The sequence below is a fragment of the Fundulus heteroclitus genome, chromosome 22 (assembly GCF_011125445.2).
Source record: "Fundulus heteroclitus isolate FHET01 chromosome 22, MU-UCD_Fhet_4.1, whole genome shotgun sequence".
NCBI classification, from domain to species: Eukaryota; Metazoa; Chordata; class Actinopteri; order Cyprinodontiformes; family Fundulidae; genus Fundulus; species Fundulus heteroclitus.
Genome location: NC_046382.1, coordinates 19,188,099 through 19,205,173, shown reverse-complemented (window position 1 = coordinate 19,205,173; position 17,075 = coordinate 19,188,099). Strand labels below are relative to the sequence as shown.

At 38.1% G+C, this 17,075-nt stretch overlaps 1 protein-coding gene across 10 annotated transcripts in view; it reads left to right on the top strand.

The window, feature by feature from the left end:
• adgrb3 (adhesion G protein-coupled receptor B3) overlaps positions 1-17,075 on the top strand; it is a 166,976-nt gene that overhangs the window by 80,460 nt on the left and 69,441 nt on the right. For 9 of the 10 annotated variants that reach the window (XM_036126590.1, XM_036126588.1, XM_036126585.1 and 6 more), the window contains 4 exons: positions 4,672-4,836; positions 6,178-6,342; positions 9,154-9,318; positions 9,881-9,982. In XM_036126590.1, the coding sequence (XP_035982483.1) occupies positions 4,672-4,836; positions 6,178-6,342; positions 9,154-9,318; positions 9,881-9,982 (597 nt within the window). The remainder of the gene's footprint in view (positions 1-4,671; positions 4,837-6,177; positions 6,343-9,153; positions 9,319-9,880; positions 9,983-17,075) is intronic. The other variant, XM_036126592.1, reaches the window with a different exon arrangement.

Genomic DNA, 17,075 nt, shown 5'->3' with positions numbered 1-17,075 from the left:
CATTTGATTGTTTTGCTTCTCTTTAAGTCCCATAGTGATATATTAAGAGATATTTTATTTATATTATACAACAAAAAAAAAAATCAGGATCAACTTTTTTTTGGAGCTATCTTCAAAATCCACCTTATATTTGGTACAGTAAACCTTGTATCAGGCCATTACAAGCATATTATCTGTATAATTAATATATTGTAAAGAAGACATAAATGATCTTCCTTCAAACTATCTGTAGTATGGCATGATGGAAATATATCCCCATACTGTGTAAATATTTTCATGTAACAGTTGCGGTCTAAGACAAACCCATGCCTTGTAGTCACAATCAGTGAAAACAGCAACACCACTGGTGAGCACTGCAGGGTGAAATCAAACATGCTGTTAGAAAACCGAGGCTTCCACAAAAGTTGTGAAGCTGTTCTCAAAACAATGCATCTGCCAAAATACATTTCTGCTTCGTGAAATATCTCCTTTGATTCACGAGTCCCCTTTAGAGCTGAACCGACAGAGTGTTCGCCTTTCCTTCCTTTGAACTGAGTTCACTTTATTTTGCAAAAGAGAAGCAGCTCAGGAATTATGAGAAAACGTAGCCCTAATTTTAACCATGAAAGATGTGTGCAATACCAGCCAAAAGTACAAATAATTAATGCCTGTTATATTGTATCACGTACTTAGCCATGTTGACAAATGCTACGTTTGCTAAAACATTGCTGAACGTGTAATAAATGATAGCACCAATTTATAACATTTGTGCTTTGTACTAAAATTATAAAAACTGATGTAAAATTTTACATATTTTGGTATCTTTGTAAAAGGTCTGACCTCTGATGATATGATTAATGAGCAAAAACACTATGGTTTCAAAGCAGCATAGTGTTAAAAATTAAAATTAAAAATGAACCAAAAATCCAAAAATATATCAAATGATTTAAAACAGCTTATATTATCTGCTGCTGCAGAAATTATGTTATATATTATTCCAATTATTTATAGGTATAACAATGTATTTCATAATTATTCTAGTTTTGCCTCCCCTTGACATAATAATGATGAAAAGATAGGTGAGATTCCTCAGTGGTCATAACATGAGGGTCAGCTTGTTTAGTTAAGTCATCACTAGCTTTTGATAATTTGAAGACCAAGGTTGAAGTTCTGATTCAATAGCAAGTACTGAGATTGAATTAAAAGTTGATATCCTCTAAAACACCAGAGAACCAGAAGATCGATTTGAAGTCTTGTGTTTAATGCAAATGTTGGCACTGGTGGGCAACCTCAAAAGTTGATATAATAAAGACCATATCAATGTTGCTGTATTTCTAAAACGAGTTTGCTTATTGCATGCACCATTATGCTTTTTCTGAGATTGTACTCTTCATAAATTCTGACAGCAGCCCAAAAGGCGAATGTTATTTAGTTAGTCATGTGAATTGCTTGCTTATAGTCTCTTTTCTTTTACCAACCGAAACACTAACTTTATTTTTTATAGCAAAGCGGAATAGGAGGGGGACCTTTGCTGCAAAGCAGGGATTGTCCTTATTTTTTACTCTTGGAAAAACATATAAACTAAACTGGCTTTTTTGCTGAGAGCAAAGTGTTGAGCTCAACACACAGTGTGCTATTTAAAAAAAAAAATAAATCTAAAAGGACTTGAAGATGTCACACTGTGTAAGCCGAGTATCATTAAAAGTTGTTTGTTTCACATTGATGTGAAATTATCCAAATTGTTGCCTCAGCAGAATCTAGTAACAGGCATTATACAACAAATGGAAAAGATGTGCTATCATCAATACTCTCAAAGTTAGATTCCAATTATAGAAAAAAACAGGACATGGGTGAGGAAAAGGAGACAGCTGTGGACACATGCATGGCTGGGAATAGGAGGACAATAATAGCAAGTTGGTCTGAGCAGCAGTTAAACGACACAAACTTCCCAGGAATCCTAATAGGTCGCTACTTGATGTTATTTCTGGCCGTTCTTTTGTCATCAGCTGTCGCTCAGCTTGTCACTGAAGAATCACAGATCACCAATCAATCTCATGAAATATTTTATTTATGATAGCTGATAATTGCAAAATGTGAACCCAGTTTTACTCAAAGCTATAATGGCAAGAAAGAAAGAAAAAACATAGCACTTTGCGTTGCATCGCTTTAACCAAAATTTCAACCATAGTAATGGTGTGATGAAGGATTTTGGTGGTTTAAAACCTGTGATTTTTTTTTTTTTTTTTTTTTTTTTTACAAATATCATATAACTTGAAAGCAGAAACCAACCTATACCTAGTGAGCTTTGGAAGTGATGGTGATGCTAAATTCAGACTGATCTCTTAATTGTGGCCTATAAAACTTGAAAACATTTTTCCATCTAAAAAAAAAAATACTTTTGTATAATCACAATGGGTTTTCAAATCTCATCTCTCCTGTGACTAAAAGCTAATTCAAAATACTGTTATGTCTGTTTGATATTTCAAATGTTAGTCTTAACAAGCGGAATCATATTAAATGTTCAAGTCATCTTAAAATTAAAACAACCTCTCTTTGGTAATGTTTCTGTTCTGAAGTGGATCATATACATGAGGAAATATACTGCATGCACTACAAAAGCAGTGATTGTATTGCCAAGTAAGAATAAAAAGAGGAAAAAACATGAAAAGAGACAGCTCTTGGAACAGGAATTATAAACCGCTTTATTCTGACTAGAGCTAATCCAAGATAACAAGGTAACAAGGCTCAACCTCACTGAAAGGCCTATTCTAGTCTATTCAAATTCCTCATGTTCCAGTTTAACACTAAAATATCATATTTTTTTTGCTGATGTTTGATCTCTGATCGTGTTCTGGTTTAAAGTTTTACTCATTGTTGCACATCATCATTGCTCTTGGCCGTAATCATGGCTGTAGTTCAGGAAAAAAAAAAGAGACGCAACCCTATTTCATCAGCTAACTGTGTTGACTGGCTGCTTTGAACCCTTAATTTTCAAAGTAAATGCTTCAACCACTAGGGGACTCTTAGCTAAGAGCATCAAAGCAGCACCTAGAGGCAGGGACAGATGATAGCTTTCCTTCCGACTATCAACCTGATCCCAAGATTTGTGCTTCATGGATAGTGACCCTTCTGAGGAAGAATCGTACACTCCCTGTGGACAAAGATGTCAGATTTTAAGTTCTTACACCCTATTTTCAGTTAAAAGATGAAAAAAGGCCAACAGACACCCCGGATCTGCATAGGGTTTCTATAAATTATAATCCAGAGTTGATTTTTTTTTTTTATCTTTTGGACCTGGACGGGTTTTTTTGAACAGATGAAAAAAAAAAATAATCCTATCAGTCCTATTACAGTATTTTGTATATAATTATAGATTATTAAAAGAAAAACTAATAAGATTTTTTTCTTAATTTCATAGATCTGCAAAAGTAAAAGATTTTTTTGTGATTGGATTTTATCATTGACTGCTTTTATTGGTTCCATTAAGAATTCAACAGTCTCCTCAAACATTTAATAAGAGGTTAATTGCTCATATTTGAAAGAAGTGTTTTTCATTATGGCGAGCGCCAGGCGAAACAGGAGGGGTGATGCTTCCGCATGCCTTTCAGATTTCCATATTTTACTCTTCGAAATAAAACTTTTAGCCAATGGCAAATATTCTCTGCAGCTCGGGGAAAATTCACCATCTGTCAGCTAAAAAGATTAGCTGAGCTTACACACAAACCAGGATGCCACAGAGACGTTGTCTTTCAGTGGCTGTTGTTAACAATTAAGTTTATTCTTCAAGGCAAACATTGAATAAAAATAAACTAAAACTTATGTCAGAAAAAGGCTGAATATATTTGATGTGTATACATTTTATTATCTGTTATTAAAATGCAGTTTAAAGTTGTTACCAGCAGTATGATCTGTAATACAATAAGGAGGACTGTTATAATTATGTTGCAGGAAATAACCTGAGAATTAGAACTAGACGTAGATTCAGATGCTGTTATATTCGCCTAATGTTTGGTGAGGTAGCATAATATGCCCTAAAATTGCAAAAATAAATAAACAAAATGTTACAGATTTCTAACCTTTTCTATTTTGACTACCCTTTGAGAATGTGACATAAAATATACTTCCTTGTTTCTAATTTGTCTTGATAATTAGTCTGAAAGACTATTGTTTGAAAAAGTCAAAAAAAAAATGTGACCGACTTTATAGAGGTCCAGAAACAAGTTACAAGTTGTGTGTATACCCTACAATATATATTTTTTGTGTATGGGCAGATTGCTAGGATCATTGTCAGGTCACATTAATCCACAGGTTGGCAGCTACTAAACTCAGGGCCACCCAAGAAGCCCCAATCTGAAGGAAATGAGCTAAGTGTTATCACTGTGTAGTCATACATGCGAGCTTAATCTCTTTATTCAGATTTTTTAAGTTGTGTGATGAAGCTGGTTGTTAAGAAGCATTTGCTGTGATTTTGCAAATGGTAAATACCCAAAAGAGCAGCGGAGACAGATGTCTCTGGCAGAGGCTCTGGGAATCCGTGAACTCTGCATGTGTGTTGCGTGTATCACTAACATGTTGCTAAACACTGTGATTGATTTTATTTCCTTTGTGGCTCAGTGACGTTTAAGTGGTTTGTCTATGCTGTAACAGAGATGGCGACATTGATTAGGCCTGACGCCTTTTCTGTGCCCGCAGTACACGGTGTATGGGAGGAGTGGTCACCGTGGAGCCTGTGCTCATTCACATGTGGCCGAGGTCACCGCACTAGGACTAGGATGTGTGCTCCTCCCCAGCACGGAGGCAGGGCCTGTGATGGACCTGAGACCCAGACTAAACTTTGCAACATAGCCCTGTGCCCAGGTACCATTTGTCTGCTATCTAAATAAGTTAATATCTTACCATTCTATAAATATTCTCTAAAGGTATTAATACAAGAAGATTTTAAAAGTTTAAATACTTTAGATGAGCTCATTTTAAAACATCACATTCAGCTTGATTACACAGCTACGCTGTGCTGTCTTTAATTAATGCAATACGGCGGAGGTAAGTCAAAAAGAAAAATCGAATGGAGGATTTGCGTTGCATCTGAGCCTTCTTGCACAATAATGCAGTTTAGGAAACCCTGTTGAGATTGGAGACAGTAATACCGACATCAAAATCACTTACTTGCAATTGCCTGGGAATGGTAAGCAGATTAGTGATGATTACTTTTTCCACACAGTGAATGTCAGCTGTGCTCTGGAAGCAGACTCAGTGGAAGACCCTTCCGTTCTTGATGCTCTTTTCCTGGAAGCGGCTAATAAGAAACTATAAATCTTCATGAGATAGATTTTGGTGTGAGGGATACCTTACCAAACTCCATTTTTACAATATTGAAATTTGTCTCGCCTTTCGCTAACTCTGATTTAAACCAGTTTACAACCAGAAGCACAGTGCCTTGCAAATATATTCAAACATTTTAATCTTTTTCACATTTTGTCTCATTACTGCACCAAACTTCAATGCGCCATTTGTGATTGCCACAAACCATGTAAAGGACACATCTAAAAAGCATGTGCATGTCTTACAACAGCATGTGTTAATATGGCCCAGTCCAAGTCCAGGCCTAAACTGAGATTCTGTGGCAAGATTTAAAAATTGATGTTCACAGATGCTTCCCATCCAATCTGATTGAGGACAAGTTATTTTGCAAAGACGAATGGGGAATAAACTCCAGTCTCTAGATGTACAAAATCAGTAGAGACATCCCAAATTATGTACAGGTTTAACTGTTGCAAAAGGTTGGCTAAATATTTTGGCACAGCTCAATTTTTTTTAGATTTTTACTTGGAGAAAAGAACATAAATAAAAACAAATGATAATTTCCCTTCTATCTCACAAGCATGCAGTGCTTTGTGTTTATCTAATACACAAAATCCCTATAAAATACATCACATGTTGTGTCTTTAATCAGATAAAATGGGGAAAAAAACATCAAAGGGTGTGATTTATTTTGCAAGGCAGTGCAGCGCAGAATCCCAGCCTGCGTAATTTCTTGAAAAAGACCAGTATTCATGTAACAGTTTGCACTCTGCTTGATATCTGCTTTATTGGCTTTCAATCTGAGAGAGGATACAAAAATCTGAATATCTCCCCGTTTCTGTCTGCCCTCTTTTTCCCCTCGCTTGGGACATGCTTGTTGGGTTGTGGTTGGTGCCTCAGTGGACGGACAGTGGCAGGAGTGGAGCTCTTGGAGCGATTGCTCGGTGACCTGTGCCAATGGCACTCAGCAGAGGACCAGGCAGTGCTCAGCAGCCGCCCATGGGGGATCTGAGTGTCGCGGTCACTGGGCAGAAAGCAGAGAGTGCCATAATCCTGACTGCACAGGTAAAAATCCTGAGCCTCTTAATTCTTTATCCACTTCTATGTCTAAATTGGAAATAATGACAAGCAGAGACAACATGCGTATTCTAATACGTTTCTATTACCATCATTAAGAAGTACTGTCATCATTACTATAACGTTTGGATAGACTTTTAACTTGCTTTTACTTAGCTCATGCACTCTTTCCTTTGCTCAGAGAAAAGCCCGATAGCAAGAATCAAAGCTGTGTCGTAAGAATCAAGAATTATGTCTAAGACCTTGCTCTATCAATTGGATTTGAAAAAAAAAATCCTCTTAGATAGACTGTATGCATTCCACATAATTCAGGGTTAGCTGCCCAAACTGTCTGTCAACATTGTGGATGTATTAGATCCTCAAAGATGTCAGCTTAATAGTCTCGATCAAGCTTTGAATTGTCTGATCATGTGAAGGGTCTGAGCACTCCCGTAATCTCCTGATGCAATTTCCACTGCAGCAGCGTAAAACAGAAAGGTTTCTGTGCTGCTTTCCACCGGATTTCTTGTGTGTGTGTGTGTGTGTGTGTGTGTGTGTGTGTGTGTGTGTGTGTGTGTGTGTGTGTGTGTGTGTGTGTGTGTGTGTGTGTGTGTGTGTGTGTGTGTGTGTGTGTGTGTGTGTGTGTGCAATGTGTTCATCTCTCTATTTCTGACCGTCAGTCTAATTTGTTACCAGCCAGCTGACCTTGTTCTCTTTTTGACCCATAAGTTATTAATGCTCAACGATTCATAGTTTTTAATTTATGCTTAGGAAGTGGTGCCTCTGAATGAATCCACACATTGCACCACATTGCTTATCGGTAATGTTGTGTCTGTTTAGCAATCCGTACCCTTTTCCAAGCATTCAGTCGAGCATTGCTCATAAAACGGCGTCTCGGTTTAACAAGTGCGCAGACTGGCCATGAGAGATCCAAGGCAAAATTTGTTGAGATTTAAAAGGCCCTATTTTAGGAAAGAAACGACTAAGGCCCTTGCTGGATTGAAAATTACTATTTTGTGTATTGAAATCAAAAAAGAAAAAAATATATATGTTTGAATGACTGCCCCTATAAGCTCTTTGTAGCACCTTGAGCATGCATCCAGTTGAGCAATCATTCGCTCGGGCGTGGACTGATCCACAAGTATGTACCAGGGTCCAATCGATATCTGGGGAGAGTTATGGCCAACAGGTCACAAGGGTTTAGGCTTTTTGTCTCATCTGGCAGCCTTTCTGACAGAGGTTAGCTGTAGGACGTGAGATGTGCTCCGTGTGTGTGAAACAAGGGATACGTGACGGTTAAAATGAGAGTGGAGAGTGTTTCGAGCTCACAGGGTGCTGTGCTTTTCTGTTCATGCAAGGGCGTGTTATTGAATAAATTGCTGAAGGGAAGGGTCTTTTGGTGTTTAATAGTGTTCATGACCAGGATAGAAAACATGACACTTGATCTAAGAAATTTTGCATGAAATTGTTAATTATTTATTTTTTCATCATTTGTTGTGATGTGGGCTTAACTATGATAGACCAGTACAAATAAGTTTACGATCGTTAACTGGAAGGAAAAAAGATATGTGGTTTTCAAAATATAAAAAACAAAAAAATTATGCCCACAGGACAATACTGCTACCACCATGATTCACTGTGGATATAGTATGCCCAGAGTGATGTTAGTTTGTCAACAAACAGCATCTTTTATGTGGGTCAAGAAGTTCCGGTTTGGTCTCATCTGAAAGAGCCCCATCTTTCACCTGTTTGCTGTGTCTTCTACATGGCTTTGGGACAACTTCTAATGTGACCTTTTACAAATGTCTTTAAACGATGTTGTCCGTATTGCCACTCTTCCATAAATGCCAGATTTGGATAGTGCCTGTCAACAGATTCTCCCACCTGAGTTGTGGATCTCTGCAACTGACTATTGTTTGACTATTGAGCCGACGTGACAAGTGAATTTCTCCAACGTGAGATCAATAAAAGCCTATCTTATCTTATCTTATCTTATCTTATCTTATCTTATCTTATCTTAACTCCTCCAGCATCACCAATGGCCTCCCTGGTCTCTTTTTTTGGTCTCTTTCAATACCTGGCCTGTCAGTTTAAGTGAAAGGTCATGCTTTGCCACATGTGCCAGACTTTCCAGGTGATAGATTAAGCGTGCTCCATGAAATGTCCAAAGCTTGGGAAGTCCTTCTTCTCCACAGCTTTATCCCTGACCTGGGTGCTGTGTTCCTTGGTCTTCATTAGGTTGTTAGTTGTCAGATATCCCGTGCAAACCTTTGATGCATTCAAACAGCAGTTGTATAAATGAGATTGAGTTACACACAAGTGGACTCCATTTACTATTTAGCAAATGTCTGTAGATGACTACTTGTCCTGGACTTTTTGGGGGGTGATCGGAGTTAAAGGGGAGTGAATACAGTGAATAAGGTTGTTGAACACATTTAAAGTCTGACATTATGTGCTACTTTATGATGGTTCACTATGTTCCCCAAAATATGGTACTTTTTGGAGTTTTAGCATGGACAAATGTGAACAAATTTCAGGGGTTGACATATTTTATTTCTTTACAAGGGACCTACCGATCAATGTTTAACCATGATAAACGGTAGCTTACTAAAAACTAAAGTAGACATCTAAAAACTACATGAAATGATCAAATACATCAAATATATTTCTAATATGACATCAAAGTTAAAAGCTTGAATGCCACTTAATAAAAATACCATGATGGACTTTATCTCCGAGTTTGCTTTCACTCTCTCTCTCTCTCTCTCTCTCCTCTTCTCTGAAAGTATCAGTTTCTCACCGGTATTGATTCTGTTTTAGCTAATGGCCAGTGGAATCCCTGGGGTCCGTGGAGCGGCTGCTCTAAGTCCTGTGATGGAGGATGGCAGCGGCGTGCCAGAGTGTGTCAGGGGGTGGCGGTGACCGGGCAGCAGTGTGATGGGAACGGAGAGGAGGTCCGAAAGTGCAGTGACCAACGGTGCCCAGGTGAGTCAGCAGATAATAAGCCTCAAGTCTTGGGAGTCGCAGCAAAGAAAAGAGGGGTTGTGTGTAGATAATTATCTGTGCAGAGGGAGTGACGTGTCTTGTTATACAAGATAAGATAACGCAGAATCAGAAGGAGATGGAGATAAGATGACGTGGACGAGTGAACATGAATATGTATGCTTTGATGCATTAAGGACAGACTGAGAAGCTGAAAAATCCATCAGCTTGAAGTGGAGTCTGAAGCAAAAAAAAAGTCTCTTAATGCTTCCATTCTGTGATGTACACAAAGAAAAAATAAATAAATAAATAACATCAAAACCCCTTTTAACTTTGTAGTCCCCACATTCACAAAAAAAACACAATTTAAGAGGCAACGATTTTATTATAAGGCTTAAAATCCATGCTGATATTCCCCGACACTGTTGCAGCTTTGATCTCGTAGCATTTCCATACATCCACGCATCCTCGTATGAAGTATGAGGAAATTGTTGCGTCATGTTGGAAATACTTAAAAAAGAGCTTTGGATTGCTGTAGCGTCACTTGTATCGTTTTGCTCTCCAGCGCCGTATGAGATTTGTCCAGAGGACTATGCAATGTCGATGGTTTGGAGACGGACGCCTTCAGGAGAGCTCGCCTTTAACAGATGCCCACCCAATGCCACAGGTAAGCGCTGAAAGTCTAGTATAATATAAGAAAAGCAGTTAACAAACACTGAAAGGGTTAAAAATATTGCAAACTGTGCTCTAGTATTATAGGTTGAACATGCATCTAATTTAGTTACTACGTAAAAAGCATTTTTAGCTATTTATTGGTCATTGGTTAAACTCCCAACTTCCCCACTTTTTGTGCTCTCCTTCTTTAAGCAAGTAGTCCTCACTCAAAAGCTGCTCTGCAGTGAAATCCTCTGCTAAACGGATATAATACCCCTATGGTTATATACCAGAATGTGTTTGTTCATCTGAGAAGACAGCACATATTCATTCAGTCCATTTCCATATACTCTGGGGTTATTCCCGGCTGCCCCCGTCAGTCCACAGTCTGTGCACTGAATGGGAAAATGGTTAACTTTGATCCCAAAGGCATTGTTAAAGGTTCAAGAAAGCCAGTCTGAGATGTCTTATCAAACATGAAGCAAAGGGAATGAATGTGTGGACTAGGAGAAGAGAGCAGGCAATGCATGTTTTGAATTTGGTGGGATGGCATAGGATGAAAAGAAGGGGGAGGAGAGAGGAAAGCAAAGATAAATGAAAGAGATGCCTCGGATAAATCTGCCGTGATACAGGTTACTTTTGTTCTTGCAGAAGGTCAGACTGCTAACTAACATGCAACAGAACAATGAGGGGGGTTTGAATGGTGAGGCTGGATGTTGGTTCCACACAGTGAGCTATGTCTCTGGTGTTCCTACACGACATTTATTTCATAGGGATGAAATGGCACTCTGGTAAACTTGTCGCAAACCCACTCTTATTCACAGATGGCTCACCTGCGGCAAAGTTGGGCAGAGGAAGATTTACTAGAATGACATTAACTTTCAGGCTTGACATTAGTTTTATGGTCAATAACTTCTTGACACTGTGCTTGCAATAGCTATGTGTGTGTGTGTGTGTGTGTGTGTGTGTGTGTGTGTGTGGGGGTCTTTTCACTTAGTTGTGAGGTCTTGAAGGAAAAATTAACCTTTCATTCAATGAAAGATTATACCGTTTCTTAATGACCAAGTTAGGATGGAATGTGGCCTCTATGTTGTTTATAAGGGGATTTGTTTATTGAGAAAACACAACTTGTGCAAGAAAGGGTTCCTATGAAGTTTGGAATTTGATTGAATTGTTTTCAAGGTTTGGGTGTGCATGGAAATATTTACAAAGCCTATGAGGAAAAAAAACTTTTTTGTTTAAAGGCTTTATTCCATATTCTGTTGAATCCATTTATCCATCCTTGCATCTGCTCACCAGTCATCCATCCATCCATCCATCCATCCATCCATCCATCCATCCATCCATCCATCCATCCATCCATCCATCCATCCATCCATCCATCCATCCTCTGTTTACCCAGTATACATCTGTTTTTCCTTCCAGTTGGTTCCATATTTAAAGCCTGGCCATACTAGATTTGTATTTCATTTGTTTAACAAAAGCTGAAAATGACTGATTTGAGATTTTAAAAAAATCTGTAGCAGCCATGGGAAGATCAGAACTACCTGTGTTGTAATAATAAAATGCTAATAGAGGTTTTGTTCAGTGCACCAAAATAAAAAAAATAAAAAAAGTTTGCTCCAAATTTCATCATCATTTCTCTTTGCTTGAGAGCTATGTCATCTCTGAGTAGTATTATGATGAAGTACAAAACTGGAGAACACAGACATATTTCATATTTAGGCACAGTGCCTCAGCTTGTCAAAAGTGGCATATTGCCACAGAAAAAAGAGTGACTAACTACGATTGAGTTTGGGTCAAATTTATTTGTAAAGCCGTTAATCACACTTGCAGTGTCAGCACGTTTTCACAGGGCCCCACATTATGAAACCATATGAGAACAAACACAACATTTGACTTTTTGCAATTCCTGCTGAGAACATGATGAACTATTGAGCTGAAATTTAAAAAAAAGTGCATGTAGTGAATGTAGAACAGACATGTTTAGGAGCTTTAGCACATCCTCAGCTGCCATCGGTAGGATCATCAAATTCATCCTAGGACAAGAGCAGGGTCATCAACGTTGCCTTGGTGATTATAGATGACAGCTGCTATCAGATACAGGAAGTAAGGAGGAATTGGCAGGATTCAGATATGCATCACATCACGCAATATTTTTTTAATAAATATTTATAAATAGTGGAGCACGTAGAATTAAATTATAACCTGGATCACCTTGTGTGGGTTAAAATAAAGCAGAATGAGAATAACAAAGAAAATGAATCATAAATAGATGCGGAGAAATACATTTTAAAACAAAAGAGTACAATGTAACCTTCTTTTTGTCTTCTGTTATTTATTTGGATCACCAAATCATTAATTAAAGCATATTGTAGTTATAAAAATAAGCCCACTGCTAATTAAACAAAAGAGTTTTTACATGTACAGTATCAGACAAAAGTAAATACACCCCTCAGGTTTTTCTACATATCTTATTATACTGTATCATTTCATGGAGCAACACTGAAGATGTGACACACTGAATTATTTTGAGGTGAAAGCAAATTTATCCCGTTAAACAATCTTTACACTGACGAGTTTACATGTATCAATGTGCACACATCAATTTCTAAACCCATGGCAACAAAAGTGAGTGCAGCCCTAAGCTTAAATGTTAGGTTGAAATCCAAGGGGGGAAAAAGTAAAGAAGGAAAACAGACAAGCAAGTTTTGCCTAAGAACCCCTGCAAAGTCCCTTACTGGTGCCAAGAACCCTTAAGGTATCCCACAATCCTTTGCATAACACAATGTACTGTATAAGCACAACCCCCTCATGGAAATCGACGAAAATGTCCAGAGAGCAGAGATCACACAATTTGTAGTTAATTTTCGGAAGGCTGTAGGCCCAGATCCGACTTGCATCATCCATGTGTGTTTTTACCACGTAATAACGTCGCTGTTAAAGGCTGTCCGAATTCGGGACAGCAGTCCAAATCTCACTTTGACACCATGACAGAGTTCTTACTCTTGACCCCGTGAAAGGTCAAGGAACAGGAGGTAAGAGCAGGAGCTAGAAGGTGTTGTTAATGGATGGAGTCAAAGCTTTTAAATAGACTTGAAACCCCTGCGTGACTCCCTAAGCCTCAGACATGCAGAGGACAAAAGGACCTCTGTGATCAGTCTGGAAGATGCCACTAGTAAAAAAAAATTAACATTTTCTCTGATTATGAAATGTTATTGTGGACCATAGGCTCGGAGGGGTTGCAAAAGTAGAGACTTTGAAATATCTGAAATTAATCATTTCTGTGTTTGTTTCATTTTTAACCTTAAACAATGACAACTTGCTTTAATTGTGACATATTGTAGTAAATCTTTGTTTGATTTAAAAATCATGAGAAATCATGTTGTTTAAACTAGATTTGTTTCCAATTATTAAAGAAACATCGTTTGAACTTTGGATTTGGCATGTTGAAGTAAGTGGAAACATTTGTTTATTTGTTTAAAGGTTATCAACCTGATATTGTCTTCAACTGATATTGCCTTAAATAAATCTTGAGATAAAAATGAAAGACAGAGAGTTGTCCCATGCATTCTTCAAGGTTAAGCTTTTTTCAGGTTTGGGCAGAAGTGAGTAAAGCACTTCACAGTAAATGTCCAAATTCTGCCAAAATGATTCATGTTTTTTGTGGCTACCATTAGTTTCCAGCACTGCCTTAGGTCTCTTGGGCCTGGAGTTCACCAGAGCTTCACAGGTTGCCACTGGAATCCTCTTCCCCTCCTCCAAGATGACACCATGGAGCCGATGAATATTAGAGACCTTGTCCTTCTGTTTGAGGATGCCCCAAAGATTCTCTTTACGGTTTAGATCTAGAGAAATGCTTGGCAAGTCCAGCACCTTTACCCTCAGTCTCATTAGCAAGACAGTGGTCATCTTGGAAGTGTGTTTGAGGTTGTTTTCATGTGGGATTTCTGCCCTGAGACCCAGGTACCCAAAGGCAGGGGATCATTCTCTGCTTCAGAATGTCAAAGTACATGGTGGCATTCATGGTTCCCTCAATGTACTGTAACTCCTCACAGTTAGCAGCACTTAAATAGCCCCAAACCATGACCCTCCTACTTTCATGCTTGACTGCAGGTAAGACCTACTTGTCTTTGTACTCCTCACCTGGTTGCCACCACACTTACTTGACTTCACCTGAACCAAATGAGTTTTTGATCTCATCAGACCACAAGACAGGGTTACAGTAAACCATGTCCTTTGTCGGCTTGTATTCAGCAAACGGTTTTGCGGGCTTTCTTGTGCATCATCTTTTTTTCTTATTTTTGGGGTGCCAGCCATACAGACCAGTATGGTGCAGTGTACGGTGTGTTGTCTGAGCATGGACAAGCTGACCAGCCCAACCCTTCGACCTCTGCAACAATGCTGCCAGCAATCATCCATCTAGCATTTTCAAAAGACAACCTCTGGATATGATGCTGTTACACGGGAAGTTGCAGTGTAGAAAATACATGACATCACTCTGCCTTGACTGAACAGCAAAAGAGCTCCGTTTATTGTCATCCAGTCATTACATAAAGCAGCAGCTTTCAAAATAGCAACTCATCCATCTCTCACTGCTACATCAGCGGCCCACCTATATATACCTTCAGATCCCCTCTTTGCAATTCAGATTAGCCAACCACATCCTTCCAGGAAGGGGAAAATAATACGAAGATCACATTGCTGATAAACTATGTCAACATTAAAAAATATGTATCAATAATTAAACATAAAGTAAACATGTTGTATACTTTATGTTTAATTATAGTAAACACAGTAACCAAATCTCAACCCTTTTGAGCTGCTGTGGGACCATCGTATTTCCTCAGATTACCTCAACAAACTGCCAGCTATTCCGAACGTCTGCAAGGCTGTATTTCATGCAGATGGAGGGTTTTTTAATTAAATCAAAGTTTGAAGTACAACATTATTATTTCAAGTAAAAATCATTATTTCATATTTCATATATGTCTTAACTATGTTATATTATTCATTTTGCTACTCATTTGATTAATTATATGTGAGTTTTATGCAAAAACATGAAATGTATAGGGTGACCCCAGACAATTGACCGGTAGTGAACCTACACAGTGTAAGTAATTTTATACTTCTTTTAATTAATTTGAATTTCTACACATGGCCAACCAATCAAACTTATGGTCTTCCCAGCCCACATCCTACAAAAGAGCAGGCTTCATCTTTACCTGCAATACAGGATGGCATCCACAGAAGACACACCTGCATTGTTGTTTGTCCTGAATGTCCTGAACACAAAAACCAGCACTTTTACCAGTACATTGTTACACAATGGGTTTTCTGCACTCATTTAACGACATTTAAATACCATCAAGTAATTAGGGTAGCACCCAGTGCTCCTTAACAGATGCTAAGCATGTCCACTCAGCAAATTTACAGCAGCACTGTATTAAATATATATATATATATATATATATATATATATATATATATATATATATATATATATATATATATATAAACACCATTCCATTACTGTCCATCACTGTCCTTCTGAAAAGTAAACCTCCTCTCCAGTCTCAATTATTTGGCTCCAGTCTCATGGTTCTTCCAGGTTTGTGCTGTGTTTATCTCTGTCCATCTTAAGTTTAACTTTGAACAGATTTTTTGTTTCCTTTTAAGAAGAGCCTCCCCATTGCATGATGCTGCCATCGACCATATCGTGGTATTATTGTGCTGATGGCAGATACACATAATAGATGGCAGATTAGCATAAAAAATTAACAATGTATGGATTTTTTAATAGCTAGGAAAAATTTGGAATGTTTGTAATTGATGTTTGAAATCTCTATGTCACTATGACTGTGGCATTCAAACATAAAACAGTACATTTACCATTAAATTATGTACAGATGATCTCTGGTTACTAATTATGTGACTTCTGCAGCTACGTGTTTGCTCTGGATTTTATTTAAAAGTAACTGAGTAAAAGGCACTGAATACAAATCCTTCCACACTTTTTAGATTTTTATTTTTTTCTAGAAAACAATTTGAAAACCATGAATTGTCCTTCAAGTCATAATAAAATATATTGAAATGTGTAGTTGTAATGTGAAAAAATGGAAAAGTTCAAGGAGTATGAATAGTTTTTGCAAGAAACTTTATAGCTTTGATGTCTTTAAACTTTTATGTTTGATGCAGTTTACTATATATAACTTTTATTTTATTGGTCCATCATGCATGAAATCATTTTAGGACAATTTAGTTTTGTTTTGTCCCACCACTTGATCAGGTAACCTAAAGAAATCTCAAATAGTTTGGTAACCTGCCATCTCCCTCACTACACTGTTAACACATTTTGATTTATCTTTTAAAGCTTCAGTAGGTTACTGTTATAAAAATGTATGTTTTATACATTTGTTAAAACTGTCACCATGTCCAGACACTATAATACAAGACAGATAATCTGTGGGAAAAAATCAGGCTCCTCTGGCTCCTCCCAGTGGTCCTCCTGCCATTTGCAGAAATACACCGCTCCCAGTCAGAAGCGACCAATCAGAGCCAGGAGGAATGTCTTGGTGGTGTCAATCACACCGGTGTGAAAACTGCATATTTCTCGATTTGCAACTGGTCTGAAAACAAAGACAGCTAAACAGAAGAAGACCAGTGACAAAAAGCAAGCATTTAAGTGCGGGACAGAGCCCGCACTAAAATGGGGGTAAACATGGGATAAACAAGGCAGGCTCCAACATGGATGATGAGCTGTGAGGGAGGGCTGTAGCACAGCAGAGAGCAAAGGAGGAAGGACCTGTAAGGTGTGCTTGTTCAAATTTTCAGGCTAAGTCAACAGTCTTCTCAGAACTCCCTACTGCAGTTTTAATGCTGATGAGAGGTGGTTTATAGAAAGGTCCCTCTTTAAGACTCATGCTCAGTATAGTGTTAAGGAAGCAGTGACAGTGTCTTAGTGAAGTGTCGTCTTGAATTTGATGAAGCACATCTTCACTGACCTATGATTCATACACAGACTACTGTACATGCTTCACCAATGATCTAAGGACAGAAAGATTTAGTAGTGAGGAATCACAGTGAAGGTCTTGGTTTTCCGCCTT